This window comes from Mus caroli, unplaced genomic scaffold, assembly GCF_978045245.1.
Source record: "Mus caroli unplaced genomic scaffold, Mus_caroli_1 scaffold_13, whole genome shotgun sequence".
In the NCBI taxonomy this organism is placed as follows: Eukaryota; Metazoa; Chordata; class Mammalia; order Rodentia; family Muridae; genus Mus; species Mus caroli.
Genome location: NW_028227268.1, coordinates 16,325,368 through 16,341,850, shown reverse-complemented (window position 1 = coordinate 16,341,850; position 16,483 = coordinate 16,325,368). Strand labels below are relative to the sequence as shown.

At 37.6% G+C, this 16,483-nt stretch overlaps 1 protein-coding gene across 9 annotated transcripts in view; it reads left to right on the top strand.

The window, feature by feature from the left end:
* Tanc2 (tetratricopeptide repeat, ankyrin repeat and coiled-coil containing 2) overlaps positions 1-16,483 on the top strand; it is a 335,376-nt gene that overhangs the window by 193,436 nt on the left and 125,457 nt on the right. For all 9 annotated transcript variants that reach the window (XM_029484221.2, XM_029484218.2, XM_029484223.2 and 6 more), the window contains 2 exons: positions 1,597-1,860; positions 13,020-13,145. In XM_029484221.2, the coding sequence (XP_029340081.1) occupies positions 1,597-1,860; positions 13,020-13,145 (390 nt within the window). The remainder of the gene's footprint in view (positions 1-1,596; positions 1,861-13,019; positions 13,146-16,483) is intronic.

Below are 16,483 nucleotides of genomic sequence, written 5' to 3'. Positions count from 1 at the left end.
CTCACCACTGCCGCCACCTGCTTTATCCTTGGTTTTCTGCTCACCTTGGCTTATCCTTGTTTACAAAGACTATCCAAGATGCAGGCGCACCATTTTCCTTGCTTCATTTTGTTAGCTACCTGACCCTGGGGATCTTAAGTTGTCCATTTCTTATAGTTTTTACAACTGATTACTATGCAGGAAATAAAAGGTACTAAATATGGGAATTTGATTTCCAAAGTTTACAGGTTCCCAAAAATGCTCAGTGATATTTCTAATTTAATTTCTCCTGAGGGGCTCTAGAACATATGCCTCTTCTCTGGTTCTGTTTCAGTTTGTGTTGAGTAGCCCAAGCTGGCTGTGAATTTGTAATCATGCCGATGACATTCCAGGTGGCCTGCTATACCTCTCACTCCTCCCTCAATTCTGAATTGAGTCTCTCACATCTTTTTTTTTTTGGTTTTTCGAGACAGGGTTTCTCTGTGTAGCCCTGGCTGTCCTGGAACTCACTTTGTAGACCAGGCTGGCCTCGAACTCAAAAATCCGCCTGCCGATGCCTCCCGAGTGCTGGGATTAAAGGCGTGCACCACCATGCCCGGCTCACATCTTTTCCTTGTCCAGTTAAATTCCTTTTTCCAGATCCTTTTCCTTTTTATGATGAAAAAAATCTCTCATTTTTTTCCTTAAAGAAAAGTTCAGATTTTAATTTGTAATTCATCTTCCTTTGTACTACAAAATCTAGAGCTCCACTTAAATTTACAGAAAGAAAACATCATTAAATAGGATTATAGAAATAACCTTTTAAGTTTATTTCTTTTCTTTGGAGATAGAAACATTCACATTATAGGATGAGAACACGAACTAAGTATAAACCTCTCCTGGGATGATATTTCTTATTCTTTTATAGTTATTTCTAAAAATTCAATAATTTAGACTTTACTGTTGTTCATTTCTTCATTTCTGGAGTTATGAAAATGATTCTATTCATGTATAATTATTAGGAAGATTAGATAAATTCTAGAAGACCTTTAATGTTTTGGTTTAATTAAAATCATTATTCTTTAGTAAGCCACTTACTTACAAGCGATGCAAAGGATTAGAACTGAGAGAAATTGTACAGGAAAGGCCTCTGCTGCTTCCTTTTTTAAGCAGGGTTTTCTACTGCATTCATTTCTACTTAGTTACTGTTCATTTTGATCACATGTTTTGTTGGTGGTGTGTGTGTGTAAACATGAGTCAAGGAATAGCTAGGGAAAAGAAAGAGATGAGAAGAGTAGAGAGAGTTTTGTGGGGCCTGTTGGTGCTCTCTGACAGTCCATAAAAATAATAAGTACCATTTAAATAATTCTAAAATTTTATCTTTGTTAGGACTTGTTCTATGTCCGTTGGTACTGGTATATGAATTTGCTTGTTTCATTTAAATAAAGTGTTAAAAATGAATGTAAGTTAAGATTGCTGATAGTTTCAATTATTTAAACTAGTAGAGGTAAATGGCTGTAGTAACTTTGGAAGATAGTGTTAGTTGTATTTTCACGTACTTATAAACTTTTAATCACAAACAGATTAATTTTTCTTTTGACTTTAAAAAAAACATTTGTTTTATTCTTATTTTTTCAGCAACATTAACAAATTATTCTGAAAACATGGAGCGAACAAAATATGTTGGAGAAGGCAGTAAAGAATTAGGGTCTGGAGGAAACCTAAAGCCATGGCAGTCTCAAAAATCCAGCATGGACTCTTGTCTGTACCGAGTGGATGAAAACATGGCTGCATCCACATACAGTCTGAACAAGATCCCGGAGCGAAATCTGGAAACAGTTTTATCGCAATCAGTACAGTCTATTCCGTTGTATCTCATGCCTCGGCCAAATTCTGTAGCAGGTAAGTTGGGCTTTGTTTTTGTTGTTTAAGACAGTTTTACTGAAAATATAATAAATAAAAATAAGACAAGTCATTCTTTTGTGTAACCTAGGAGAAAATTTTTCTTCTTCATCAAGTGCTTCCTCATTCACTTCCCATGATATACTGAAACACATATGAAATCAGAGAAATAACCAATAAAGTATATAAACTAGTTAGTCTCATTTGTAAAAATTTTAAGGGCTAGAGATGTAACTTAGTGGTGTAGCATTTACGTGGCATGCATAAGATTCTGAGTTCAATACCCAGTATTCCAACAAAAAAATAATTTAGTTTGGTGTTTTAGCTTTTTAGAACTTGAGTTTTAATAACCATTATTTAATTGGAGCATATGTTGGTGCAGTTTGTATATCAGAAGTCATCCATTGTTTGAAGTTATAACAAATGAACAGGCAAGAAACCCAGCTTCTTTCTCCCAGTTTAGTGTTCTCACAAAACTTGCTGATGTGGTATAGAAGACCGGGTGGGTGTCTTTATTTCCCAGCTCAGATGTCACCAGCAGGATCGGTCATAGAAGAATGATACAGGAGGAGAAGTAACTGAAACTCTGAGTCACTTTTTCTCAGCAGCTACACAGGAGTGATGTCAGGGATGTTTTTAATACAGCTATTTTGCTATTTAATTATTCAAACAGGAGTTTTACAGAATAGCCATGCTGACATTTTCAAGCTGTATCCTTGTTATCACTTTGCCCATACTACAAAATAAAAATTGTATTTGCCTTTCTGACTCTCCAAATGAAGACATATATCCTGGACAGATATATTTCATAATATGGGATAATAGAATATTTATTGTCATTAGACTTACTTTCCAGGGATAATTATTTATTATGCAGCCAAGTATGATAGTACCCACTTTTTTTGCAACAAATATTATTTTTTTAATTAGGTATTTTCTTCATTTACATTTCAAATGCTATCCCAAAAGCCCCTCCATACCCTCCCCACACACACACACACTCCCCTACCTACCCATTCCCACTTCTTGGCCCTGGTGTTCCCCTGTCCTGAGGCATATAAAGTTTGCAAGACCAAGGGGCCTCTCTTCCCAGTGATGGCCTACTAGGCCATCTTCTGTTAAATATGCAGCTAGAGACACGAGCTCCGAGGGTACTGGTTAGTTCATATTGTTGTTCCACCTATAGGGTTGCAGATCCCTTTAGCTCCTTGGGTACTTTCTCTAGCTCCTCCATTGGGGGCCCTGTGTTCCATCCAATAGCTGACTGTGAGCATCCACTTCTTTGTTTGCCAGATAGTACCCACTTATAGTCCTAGTATTCTAGAGGTGGAGACAAAAGGGTCAGGAATTGAAAGCCAATGTCAGCTACATAGTAAGTTCCAGACCATCATGAGGTGGATATACAAGGTCCTATTGTAAACCAAAAATGAAATGATTCTTTATGTTAGTGCTGGCTTCTTGCCACTCATTTCCCTTTCCTACCTGCTCTTTTGGTTCTGATCTTTGGGAAATGATCAACATCTGTTATCAGGTATGATGGTGAAGGAATGGATCGTCTAGATTTTTCACTTTTATATAGTGACAGCAATTTTTTTCCTCTTAGGGCCCTCTACATATGTTGATCCTTGTATGTAAGGGATTGCATATGTTACCCAGCCATCTTCATGCTGTCTTGTGGGAGCTGTATTCAGAGAATTTGAAGCATGTTTGTCTTCTGGTTACTCCTTTTGTCCTGAGTGATACATTTGCATTTCTGACCCTGAAGTTTTGTATCTACTTCCACCATCCAGACTCACTAAGTAGGGTGAATTATGAGATCCTTCACTGTCCATAATCATGAAATACCACTTAAAATCATAGCCACACAGTTAGAAGGAATGACATTGATGAGGATGTGATGGAACTAAAATCATTGCACGTCAATGATGGGGTATGTCATACACTGGTACTATTAAAGTTTAATGTGGTTTACCTAAAACCTAGCAATTACACTCAGAAGATCTGTGAAAAAGAGCTTCATGAAAAGTCTTGCTTACTGGTTGGTGGACAGTTTATTTCTGTAGCTAACGGTGCTGCTTTGGCCATGAATATATCAGTCTGTAGACCTATGTTTTAATTTCTCTTAGGTAGATACTTAGGAGTACTAGCCATTCATATGTTAGAGTTTATATTGAACTTTTTAAGCACCTGCCACCCTATTTTATAAAGTATATAAAGTGGCTGTGCCATTTTATATTCCTAACTAGAAAGTACTGTGATTTCTGTTTCTCTACAGCCCTTCCACAATTGTCATTTGTTTTACCTTTATGACTTTAATTAATGAGTGTGAGGTGATATTTGATTGTGGCTTTAATTCATACTATGCTAGTGCTTAATAATACTGAGCTTATTAAACTAGTTCTTACACATTTTCACGATTGAAATTTTACTCTGATATTTAGTACAGCTTTTGATTGTGTTGCTTATCTTCTTAGTGAATTTTAAAACAATTTTTCTGACTAAAACTTGTATCACAAGTGTGTTTGCAAATACTTTTCCCACTTTGCAGCACCTCTCTTCATTCTTCATTGATATATTTAAAGCACAAAAGTTAGAATTTTATTGAAGTCTATCAAAAATTTTAGTGGATGTCTTAGTTAGGGTTTTACTGCTGTGAACAGACACCATAACCAAGGCAAGTCTTATAAAAACAACATTTAATTGGGGCTGGCTTACAGATTCAGAGGTTCAGTCCCTTATCATCAAGGTGGGAGCATGGCAGTATCCAAGCAGGCATGGCACAGGCAGAGCTGAGAGTTCTACGTCTTCATCCAAAGGCTGCTAGTGGAAGACTGACTTCCAGGCAACTAGGGTGAGGATCTTACACCCACACCCACAGTGACACACCCATTCCAACAAGGCCACACCTTCAGATGGTGCCACTCCCTGATCCAAGGATATACAAACCATCACAGTGGACAATGTCTTGCTGATATTTTTTCATCATTTTAACTGTTTATATTACATATTATAACACTAGTTTCTCTCTGTCATTTGAGTTTGTTTTTACTCAGTGTTGGAGAATATTTTTCCTCTACATACTTTGTGTTCTCCCTCCCTTCTCCTTCTCCCCCTATTAAAAAATAAATAAAAGTATATTATCCTTAATCATTATGCCAGGAGGTCACAGCTGTGTCATTTGTAACATTAGCCTTTCTAGGTAGTAAAGCTCATTAGCTTCTGAGGGAGTACTGATCAGACATCTTAAAGGGAAATGAAGGACAGACGAGATGGCTCAGCTGGTACAGGCATTATGCTTGCCTAGTTAGGTCCATAGACCTCACTTGGTAAAAGGAGAAAAAACTGCCACAAGTTATTCTCTGACCACACATGTGCACACACATAATAAATCACTCAATAATTAAATAGAAACAATTAGAGAAAAAGGAAGGCATGAATGTACCATTAGAGGTCAGTTAGGTTGACATGAAGAATATGATCTTAGACTGCTGGAATGGTATGCATGACTGTTGAACAGGATACAAATCAATAAGATAAATCAGGGAATTCTAACAATCAGTGTTGAACATATTACAAACAGGTTTACTGTTACCTAAAGATCAAATCAGAAGTCAGACAGTATATTGTTTTCCATTGTTTTCTGTATCTGGAAACCATGGTTTTAGTCTGTTCCCACAGAGACAGGAAAGTAAGCTGTGAAATGAACGAGTCATTTATTTTCAAAAGTTCATGGACTAGAAATTTAAAATGTTTCCAAAATGTAAGGAAACAAAGTTACTTTCATTGGGAATTACCCTGCTGTATAGAATGTGTAAGAATCTGATAAAACCACAAAAATCTGGTAGTTTAAATGACAATATAACTAATCTTATTTTAAATTAGTTTTCTTAGCCCAGTAGAGTCCCATCTTTACATTTTAACTCTGTCTATATACATACATGTTGTTGTATACTGTGTGGTATGTATAGATAAATGGTTCTCCAAACTAAAGAAGGTGAATCTCTTTGATATCGAGAGTAACTGATATCAAGTGCTGTAATACACACTTTTAGCTCCAGCATTTGGGAAGCACAGATGGAGTCTGAGTTCCAGACTAGCCTGGTCTGCAGAGCCAGTTCTGGACAGCCAGGGCTACACAGAGAAGCTTTGTTTCATAAAACCAAAAAAAAAAAAAACAAATTACCTGAAGTTTTCAAGTATGATATAGGAAAACAATCACATATTTTTTGTTTTACCAGAATTTTTAGTTTGCATACAAAGAACAGATTCCACTATGTTTTCATGTGTAGTTGTGCCTTGCTCATACTCACTCCTCATCACCTCCCATGTCCCCATTCACAACTGTCATTTGTGAGCTCCAGAAATAGTTTCTTTTCTGCTTTCATATAAAGTATTTTTTAATCAAGGGTCTACATACAAGAGAAAACATACAATATGTGTTCCTCTATTTCCTTCTCTTGTTCTCCATATGCTTATTAAATTCTCTTAACCATGGAGCCCCAGGAGTTGTATAAAGGAGGCATATATGTTCCTAATAAAAGGCTTTGTTTCAATCCAATGTTTTTTAAACTTAATATGACTAATATGAAGCAATCAAATAATTCAACAGTGTGAAAAACCACATTGACTCCTGGGTGTCTTGACTCGCATTTGTAAAAGCAGCACTGGGAAACTGATGCAGCTTAGTGATCAGTTTGCAACCAGACTGGGATTTTAAAATCCTGCCAAAATAATGTCTAACGTGAGTCTTGCTATGGTATCTATTTCTGCCTCTTTGGGGAAGAGAATTACCTTCTTTTGCCTAGGCTCCCATGATGGCTCTGGCCCCAGTGCTTGGCAGTGGAAACAATTACCAAGGCCGTCTCTTCAGTCACCTAGTGAGTTTAAGGCCTGCCTGTGCCACAGAAGACCTTGTCTTTAAAAGCAAAGAAACTTCGAAATAAATGAAAAACAGAATTATTTTGTGAGACCAAGACCCTGTTTGAGGTTTTAACACTTATGTGGAGGGACAGCAGAGTCAGCACATATGCACTTGTGTAATGGGGGATAATTTTAATTTCTCTAATCTTTTTATTTCTACTCCTAACATATACGTAGAATTATAAAGTTCCTCGCCGGGCAGTGGTGCCCCACGCCTTTAATCCCAGCACTCAAGAGGCAGAGGCAGGCAGATTTCTGAGTTTGAGGCCAGCCTGGTCTACAGAGTGAGTTCCAGGACAGCCAGGGCTATACAGAGAAACCCTGTCTCGAAAAACAAACAAAAACAAAACAAACAAAAAAAAAGAATTTTAAAGTTCCTAAATGATCATCTATCTTTTATCAACTGCATTATTAATATAAATATATCAATTAAATAGATTTAGCTATATAGTTTTAGAAACATGGTGGCTAAGTTAAAATAAAAGGATAAATGTGCCAATTATAAGCAATGATATCTTCGCCCAAGGATAGAACTGTTTACTAGAAGCATAAACATTTTCAGCTTGATGAACTCAGAATGTAGCTTAGAGGGCTTAAGACTGAGGGTAACTGGCTCTTTAAGCTCTTACCTTTCTTACTCTCATCTCTGGCCCTCCTTCTCTCTCTCCCTAACCCCCTATCTCCACATGACCATGGCTGGCCACTCTCTTTATTTCTACCTTCTCTCTTTTTCCCTACCTTTCTACAATAAAGCTCTAAAACCATAAAACTGTGACAGTCTGTAGCTGAAGTTATTCTCTAAATAGACCTTTAAATTAAAATTCTAAACATGAAAATTTTAAACTCTGAGTTTTATAGCATGGATAATTTAATTGCTATTGTATGTTTGTTTTTAAGTTTGTGTGTTAGAAGGAAATAGACTTGGATTTGTGGTTGCACAGCTGGAATTATCAGCCGGCTGTCTATGGTCATCTTTGGTAGCTTGAAATGAGATTGGCAATGGTTTGGAGGCATGTGGGAAGCAGGAAATGTTTGCAGCAGCTGTTGTCCGTGCTTTGTGTGGGAAATAGGGTTCTGTTGAAAAATACACAAACAAACTCCATTAAAAATACAATTTCTCTCTATCCACTTGTTAGTACTTGGAGCAGCACAACTTTCTAAGGAAAGAAAGCAGGTAAATGCAGATTGGAAATCTAAGGTGATGTAAATGAATCTAATTAGAAACTATAATGCATATTTTATAGAAAGCCAAAAGGGGATTTTTAGCAGTCAGAATAATGACTTTATTTGTATAAATATAGGAAAGGTGACTTTCTGCCCAAGAGTAGGAAACAGAAGTGCCCTTCCATCCTCCTTGTTGAGGCACAGCAAGTGTTGGCTATATTACTATAAGCTGTTTCCATTAGTAGCAACTGATATAAAAAGAAATAACTAAATGGGCTTCTAAAGTCAGGTTGTTTCTGAAATGCTTTCTACCAAATGTTTGCTGCATTTTTTTTCCTCTGATCAGATGTGATATATTTAAACTATATTCACTTTTTTTAAAAATGCTTTTGTCAAATGCTTTATGAATATATAATCTTCAGCTATTTCAATCTAATAAAATATATACTTTAACATGTTTTTTCTCATTTTCCTAGTCCCTCTTTCTCTAATGAAAACAAGACGTTTTAATAGCAGACTTTATTGACTTTAGAGTTTTTTCCTTTTACTTAAAAATTTGGAAGAGTTAGAGGAAGGACTGAAGGAGCTGAAGAGAATTGCAACCCCATTGGAAGAACAACAGTGTCAACTAAAGGGACTGTCAGAGCTCCCAGGGACTAATCCAAAAACCAAGGAGCACTCATGGGCTGGTTCGTGGCCCTGGGCACATGTGTAGTAGAGGACTGCCTTGTATGGCCTCAGTGAGAGAGTATGCACTTAGTCCTGTGAAAACTTGAAGCCCCTGGAAAGAGGGATGCTTGTGGTAGTGAGGTGGGCAGGTGGGGGAGTACCCTCTCAGAGGTGGGGGCGGAAACCTGGAAGGTCTGTTGGAATGTAACAACTTTTGGAATGTAAATAAATAAAATAATTTAATAAAAAAAAAGAAAAAGAAAATAAGGTGCATTAATGATAAAAAAATTTCATTACAGATTTGGGTTTTTTGTTTCATTTCACTTGAATTTATGAATTTAAGTAATTATCTCATATATTTGACTAGTGTTAATTAAACATAATACTAATTTAACTTGACATAATTCTTTCTCTCAAAAGTATTTGCCAATACAATTGCAAAGTAAGTGACATATGACATGGGAATTTTTAGGGTCACTTATATATACTATCATATCATCTGCAAAAAGTGATATTTTGACTTCTTCCTTTCCAATTTAATATATTTGTCCTTGTGGGGCTCTCATTGGTCTTTGTAGAGGATGATGGTATTATTGCTATGGTTATCTTCAAAGTTTCCCCATGAGAACAATGATGATTTGCTTGTTGATTGTTTATATACCTGAAACTCAAGATAAAGATACATATATAAAATATATAATATGCAGTCATCGTGTGGGTATTTATTGAGAATGAACTATGTGTCAGGTACCTTCAAAGCACTTATTATCAGTTAGCAACACAAAGATTCTCTCATCATGAAGCTTATATTCTAGTTGGAAAAAAATAAACATAGTAAGTAATTCCCATAGTATGATCCCATAGATCTTATTCAGTTTTTTTAAAAAGTAAAAGCAGTGTCAGTGTTATCTGAAAGAAGACCTCCTGTTCATCACCAGACCAAGCATAGTCCTTCAGTAGTGTCTAGTAAATATTAAGGCAAAGTGGGGATGAGGTTGAATATAGTCAGCAGCTAGCTAAATGTACAGATAATAAGTCAGAGGTACACTGAGCATTATGTTCATGACACTCAGTTCATTGTCTGAAGAGATAGGATGATCAAAAATAAATCAGATGTTACCACTTGCTCTAAACAGCCTATTACATTAGCTAATGTGGAGACACATGCCTATAAATTCCAGTACTTGAGAGGGGGAGGCAAAAAGATCAGGAGTTCAAAGCCATCCTCAGTCATTAAAGGGAGGCCAGCCTGGGCTCTTGATCTGACTAGGAGATCAGTGAAGCAGAGAAAGTGTAATCAAAGCACATTTGACAAAGGGAGAGGAAAGACTTAGACACTATGACAGAGGTTTTCTCAGAAGATTACTTGGAAATGGAGAAGCTCCCAGGGACAGAAAGAGTTTGATACAATCTATTTGTCCCCTTGTACTTTTAAGTTTTATCCAAAAAGTTCTCCATTCTTGTGGTATTCAGGGTTGTTTTCAACTGATTTCATAGTTGGGAACCTTGACTTGTTTCCCGCACGTGGTGAGCGATGAGTATTTTCTCTGCTGGTGCACATCCAGCTTCCCAGCGCCGCTTGCTGCAGGAGCTTCTTCTCCCTGCTGTGGATTCTTGGCACTTGTGCTAAAATGAGTTGGTTGTAAAGTGTGGGGTTTTTCATTCCGTCTTTATTCTGTTCCTTTGACTGATGTGTCCACATCAATACTGTATTCCAAAGCATGTAGTATTGATTACTGCAGCTTTATAGGGTATTTTGAAGTCAGGTAATATAATGTGTTTTGTGAAGAATTTTGAAAAGGGTTCAATGGGGCTATAGATTACTTTTAATAGCATGGACATTTTTAACAATATCAGGTCTTATAGTGTATGAGCACAGGATGTCGTTCCAATTTTGGGTTCCTTTTAGTCTCTTTCATTTTTAGTTCCTTTATAGCTTTAATTGTAGAGCTTCTTTACTTCTTTAGTTATAAAATTTATTCTTAGATATTTCATTTGTTGTTTTTGAAACTATGACAAATGAGATTGATTTTTTTAATTCCTTTTTTATTTAGAATATTTGCTACCAGTGCATAAAAACACTACTCAAAGTTTTTTATATATGAGATCATGTTGTCTACAAGTTCAGGCTAGCCAAGGCTACATAGTGAGACTTTATCTCAAAGAAAAGAAAAAGCATGGCAAAAGTATTATTAGGAAATAGGGTTGATATTTTTGCTGCCACTTCTGTTATATTAACCGAGTGAGTAAATTAAAGAGCAGATTAGTAAGTACTATTTCCAAAGTTCAGTCACCATAAACAGCTTACCTGTGTTCTACTGTACTTTCTGTCCAGGACTTGTTCCCTAAGCTGGGAGAATTCTAGGCTGTTTTCTCTACCCTTTTTTTGCTTCTTCTTCGTTTGTTCATTTATAATAAGGCGATATATAATACTGGTAGCAAAAGTGGCTTGTAAAGCTTTCTAGGCAACCAACCATGTTCTCTGTCTTAGTTGGATTTCCATTGCACCATGACCAAAAGCAGCTTGAGGAGGAGAGGTTTTATCTCATCTTACAACTCTCAGGTCACACACTCCATTACTAAGCAAAGTCAGAGCAGGAACCATGGGAGAAAGCTGCTTGCTTTGTTCATCATGGCTTGCTCAGTTTATTTTCTTATGCACCACCCAGGGCCAGGGGTTTTACACACACACACACACAGGGGTTTTACACACACACACACACACAGACACACACACACACAGACACACACACACACAGACACACACAGACACACACACACACAGACACACACACAGACACACACACACACAGACACACACACAGACACACACACACACAGACACACACACACACACGCACACACAGACACACACACACACATACACACACACACAGACACACACACACACAGACACACACAGACACACACACATACACAGACACACACACACACACTCACACACACACACACACACACACACACACACACACACAGACACAATGGGTTGGGTCCTCCCATATCAATCATTAATCAAGAAAATACTCGAAGGTTTGACTCTAGACAATCTAATGAAAGAACTTTCTCAATTCAGGTTTCTCTTCCCAAAGTAATCTAGCTTCTGTCAGGCTGACAGGAAACTGACTATAGCAATCATCTTCTGTAAATCTCACATGTAATAGAATTTCTCACGTGAAAAGTACTGTGTAGGAATTTTGTGGTAAAACATATGAGGCCCCACAGTCATGAAAAGGTAAGCCTGGGGCTTTCTTTTCTTTTGCTGTATTTATGCCAGTCTTCAGTGATAAGTTGGTAACTGTATTTTATGGAATAAAACCAATACTCGGATATTTCTTTCAAGTTGAAACATCCATATAGACAATGTTTTTATTTCCCTTTTAATTTTTAGAAGTTCATCTGTTTCTTTTAGCACATGAAGAAACTTCCCTTTTACTTCTTCTATTGTAATTTTCTTTTTTTAATTAGATATTTTCTTTATTTACATTTCAAATGTTATCCCCTTTCCTCATTTCCCCTCCAAAAACCCCCTAGCCTATCCCCCCTTCCCCTGCTTACCAACCTACACACTCCTGTTTCCCTGTCCTGGCATTCCACTACACTGGGTCATCGAGCCTTACAGGACCAAGGGTCTCTCCTCTCATTGATGTCTGACAAGGCCATCTTCTGCTACATATATGGCTGGAACTATGGGTCCCTCCATGTGTACTCTTTTGTTGGTGGTTTATTCCCTGAGAGCTCTAGGGGTACTGGTTGGTTCATATTCTTGTTCCTCTATGGGGCTCCCCTTCATCTCCTTCGATCCTTTCTCTAGCTCCTCCACTGGGGACCCTGTGACTGTGAGTATCCACTTCTGTATTTATCAGGCACTGGCAGAGCCTCTTAGGAGACAGGTATATCAGGCTCCTGTCAGCAAGCACTTGTTGGCATCTGCAGTAGTGTCTAGGTTTGGTAACTGTATATGGGCTGGATCCTCAGATGTAATTTTCATGAGTCAGACATTTAAAAGCAAAATAGTATTTTATATTAGACTGGACACTTGTTTTAAAATGTTAAATTGTTTATACTGTTATCTACAACTTAATAATAATTTTAGACTTTTCTAGCTTGTTTCTGTTCATCTATTTGAATAGAAAATATATTTCACTGTTAATGTTTAGAACCTCAGATCTGTGATGTTCTTCTATCTGAAAGAATCAGGTGGAATGAAGTTTTAATTTTTAAAAAATATTTGGTTTTGTAAAGACAAAATAAATGGATTATATATTGTTTGGGGAGGAGGTTTCTGCTCATGTAAGCTTTGATTCAAAGGTATGCCAGACAGCAACTAAATAAAAAAAAAAATTCTAAACTTGCATATGGTAACTAAATTCTTTCTGTCCTGTTAGCCACCAGCTCTGCCCACTTGGAGGATCTTGCTTACCTGGATGAGCAGAGACACACTCCTTTGAGGACATCCCTTAGAATGCCAAGACAGAGCCTGAGCGGTGCTCGCACACAGCAGGATCTCAGAGGTCAGAATACCGAGGGCTGAGGGGTGGGTGGTCAGAACAAGGGGAAATGGACAAAAAATGTTTTTTTTAAAAAAATTCTTTGGTTAAAGACCTTCTTGATGTCTTCTACCATCATCATGAGATATGCCTTTAAATCCAGGTCTAGGTTTTCGGGTGTGTTGGGGTGCCCTGGACTGACTGAGGTGGGAGTACAGGGTTCTGATGATGGTGAGTGGTCTTGGTTTTTGTTAGTAAGATAGATATAAGATACAATTTGCTAAACACATGAAACTCAAGAAGAACGAAGACCAAAGTGTGGACACTTTGCCCTTTCTTAGAATTGGGAACAAAACACCCATGGAAGGAGTTACAGAGACACAGTTTGGAGCTGAGACAAAATGATGGACCATCTAGAGACTGCCATATCCGGGGATCCATCCCATAATCAGCTTCCAAACGCTGACACCATTGCATACACTAGCAAAATTTTGCTGAAAGGACCCAGATAGAGCTGTCTCTTGTGAGACTATGCTGGGGCCTAGCAAACACAGAAGTGGATGCCCACAGTCAGCTATTGGATGGATCACAGGGCCCCCAATAGAGGAGCTAGAGAAAGTACCCAAGGAGCTAAAGGGATCTGCAACCCTATAGGTGGAACAACAATATGAACTACCCAGTACCCCGGAGCTCGTGTCTCTAGCTGCATATGTATCAGAAGATGGCCTGGTCGGCCATCAGTGGAAAGAGAGGCCCACTGGTTGTGCAAACTTTATCTGCCTCAGTACAGGGGAACGCCAAGGCCAAGAAGTGGGAGTGAGTGGGTGGGGGAGTGAGTGGGGGAGCGGGTGGGGGACTTTTGGGATAGCATTGGAAATGTAAATGAAATAAATACCTAAAAAAAAAAAAAAAGTTCTTTTTCTCCTATCCCCAAGCTTGATCTTACTTTTAAGGAGTGGGATGATCTACTTTAATACGTAACTAGACAGATCCACAAATAGACTGTTCTTATAGAAACATGTTGTAATTTTGAAAGAAACCAAATGGAAAAGAGCAAGTACTGGTGGAGGAAAAGCCAGAGGTAACTGTTGACCAACGTCAGCCCTGACCATATTGGAGGTATACTGATCTGTATTTTACTAGAATTTCTCTCATTTTTAATCTACTGACTGTTTCTAGTAACATATAGCACATTTATTTTCTTGGTATTTCAGACAGTGCTGGCAACAGCTAACCAACATCCTTTCACTAACTTATGCACTCTGTTACTTATTTTCCTCCCTCTTGTGGCAGAATACACAGCATCTTAAGGATGGAAGAGCTGTTGTAGCTCATAGTGGGAGGGTGTAGTTCATCCTAGCAAGGAAGGAATGGAAACAGAACACACTGCATCCATGGTCAGGAAGCAGAGGCAGGAATACCAGTGCTCAAACTCATACTCTGCTTTGTAATCAGTACAGGAGCCCAACCTACAGGACGGTGTTATCCACATTCAGGGCGGGTCTTCTCTCCTCAGCTAAGTCTTTCTGGAAATATCTTCATGGACATTCCACAAAGGTGTGTCTCCATGGTGATTCTCAATCCTTCAAGTTGATATGCTGAAGATTAACCATTCCAGGAGACTATTTATATTCTCTGTGGCTCCAATAAGAGGAACATAGTCTTTTCGTTCACTTTATTATGAGAATAGTCTCATTGTGGAGATTGCTGCTCTCTGTGCCTCTTTGCTCAAATGAACCTTCTCTGATAGCTTTTAACACAAACACATAGCATTCCTCTGATACCTAGAAATCTATAGCCCTGTTTTTTTATTTTATAGCTTATTTTCATATTGTTGTTGCTTGCCTCTTTTATCCTTTGTCCTTCCCTAAGCCATGCATTACTCACACAGGAAAGAACTTACCCATGCCTGCTGCCCATTCTGGAAACCATTTTCCTCACAGCTTTTCAATAACAGCCAAGCAAATGGAAACATAAAATGACTAATTGTATCACTATATGTCACCATAGTCACATTAACAATAGTCAGTAATCTTTTAGTTTGGTTCCTAATCTTTCTCCATACTATTTATCATTTCTATAGTTTATCATATACTAGTTGCTTAGTATATTTAGTTTTTTACTTCCCTTCTAGAAAATGAAATTATGGGCTAGCAAGGTGAAATGATTTAGCAGATTAAGGATGCTTGCTATGAAACCTGACAACCTGAGTTTGATTCCCACATGGTAGAAGGAGAGCTGACCTCCACACATGCATACACACACTAAATTAATAAATAAGTGTATGGAACAACTCATCAAAAAGACAATGGAATTGTGTCAAGCACTATTTTAGACTGTTCATACCCAAAGCTTACACAGATTTGATGAGAAGACTAAATAATTTATTGGTCCAGGGCCACAATACACAGGAATATTAAATAAAATTGAATACAACTACTGACCTGTCTAGACCATCAGATTTGTTCGCAGATCTACTACATTGACATGACTTTGTATTTCATTACTGGGAGACATAAGAGTGTTTTATTTTCTCATTGTCTAATTATAGGCATTATTCTACATAGAAAAAATGACAGCTTTCAGTTCTATTAATTTAGAGCCTCTTTAATATTGAGTCCCACTGCTGTTTGAAATCACATACATGCTTCTGGTATGTAAAGATGTAATAAGATTTTGATGATACAAGAGCATATCAATACTGGTGGTGTTGATATTTACACAGATATCAGTTACATCTTGATTATAACAAAGTTTTTTTTATTAGCTTTAGCTTGAAGAGTCAGATAATGAAAGTACATCCATAGATTTTATTCCAAAGTATACCTATTTTTACAAAGCCTCAAAAATAGTGTTTCTAATGATATTAATTTAATACTCCTTCAAAAACTTTACATTAGTACTCAAGCTGGACATTTCCCATTAGTGAAGATGCTATATTAGTGTTTCAGTCTCTTCGGGTTGTCTCTGTTTCTCAAGAGGCTTACACTAAGCAATCAGTTAGAACTTACTTTCTCAGATGAGTGTTTTGATCCAGAAGAGACAGGGTGTTTACTTAGTAGTTTGGTCTTCTAAAATTAGCATACTTTAATTCATTACTCCAAAATTAGCATACTCTGGAAAATAATCAAGCTCAAAAAGTAACATGTAATCTTGATTACTGTGTACAAAGAAATTGAATGACGGTAGGGCCACAAGCCTCTTCCGGTCAGAAAAGCACCGGGGTAGCTAGGGCGCAGGGTCGGCTGACACTCGCCAGCTACCCACAACACCCGCCACAGGATCTTAAGACTTCTGGTGAGTGGAACACAGCTTCTGCTCCAATCCAATTGCGCGCGGGACCTGAGACTGCATTAGTTAGG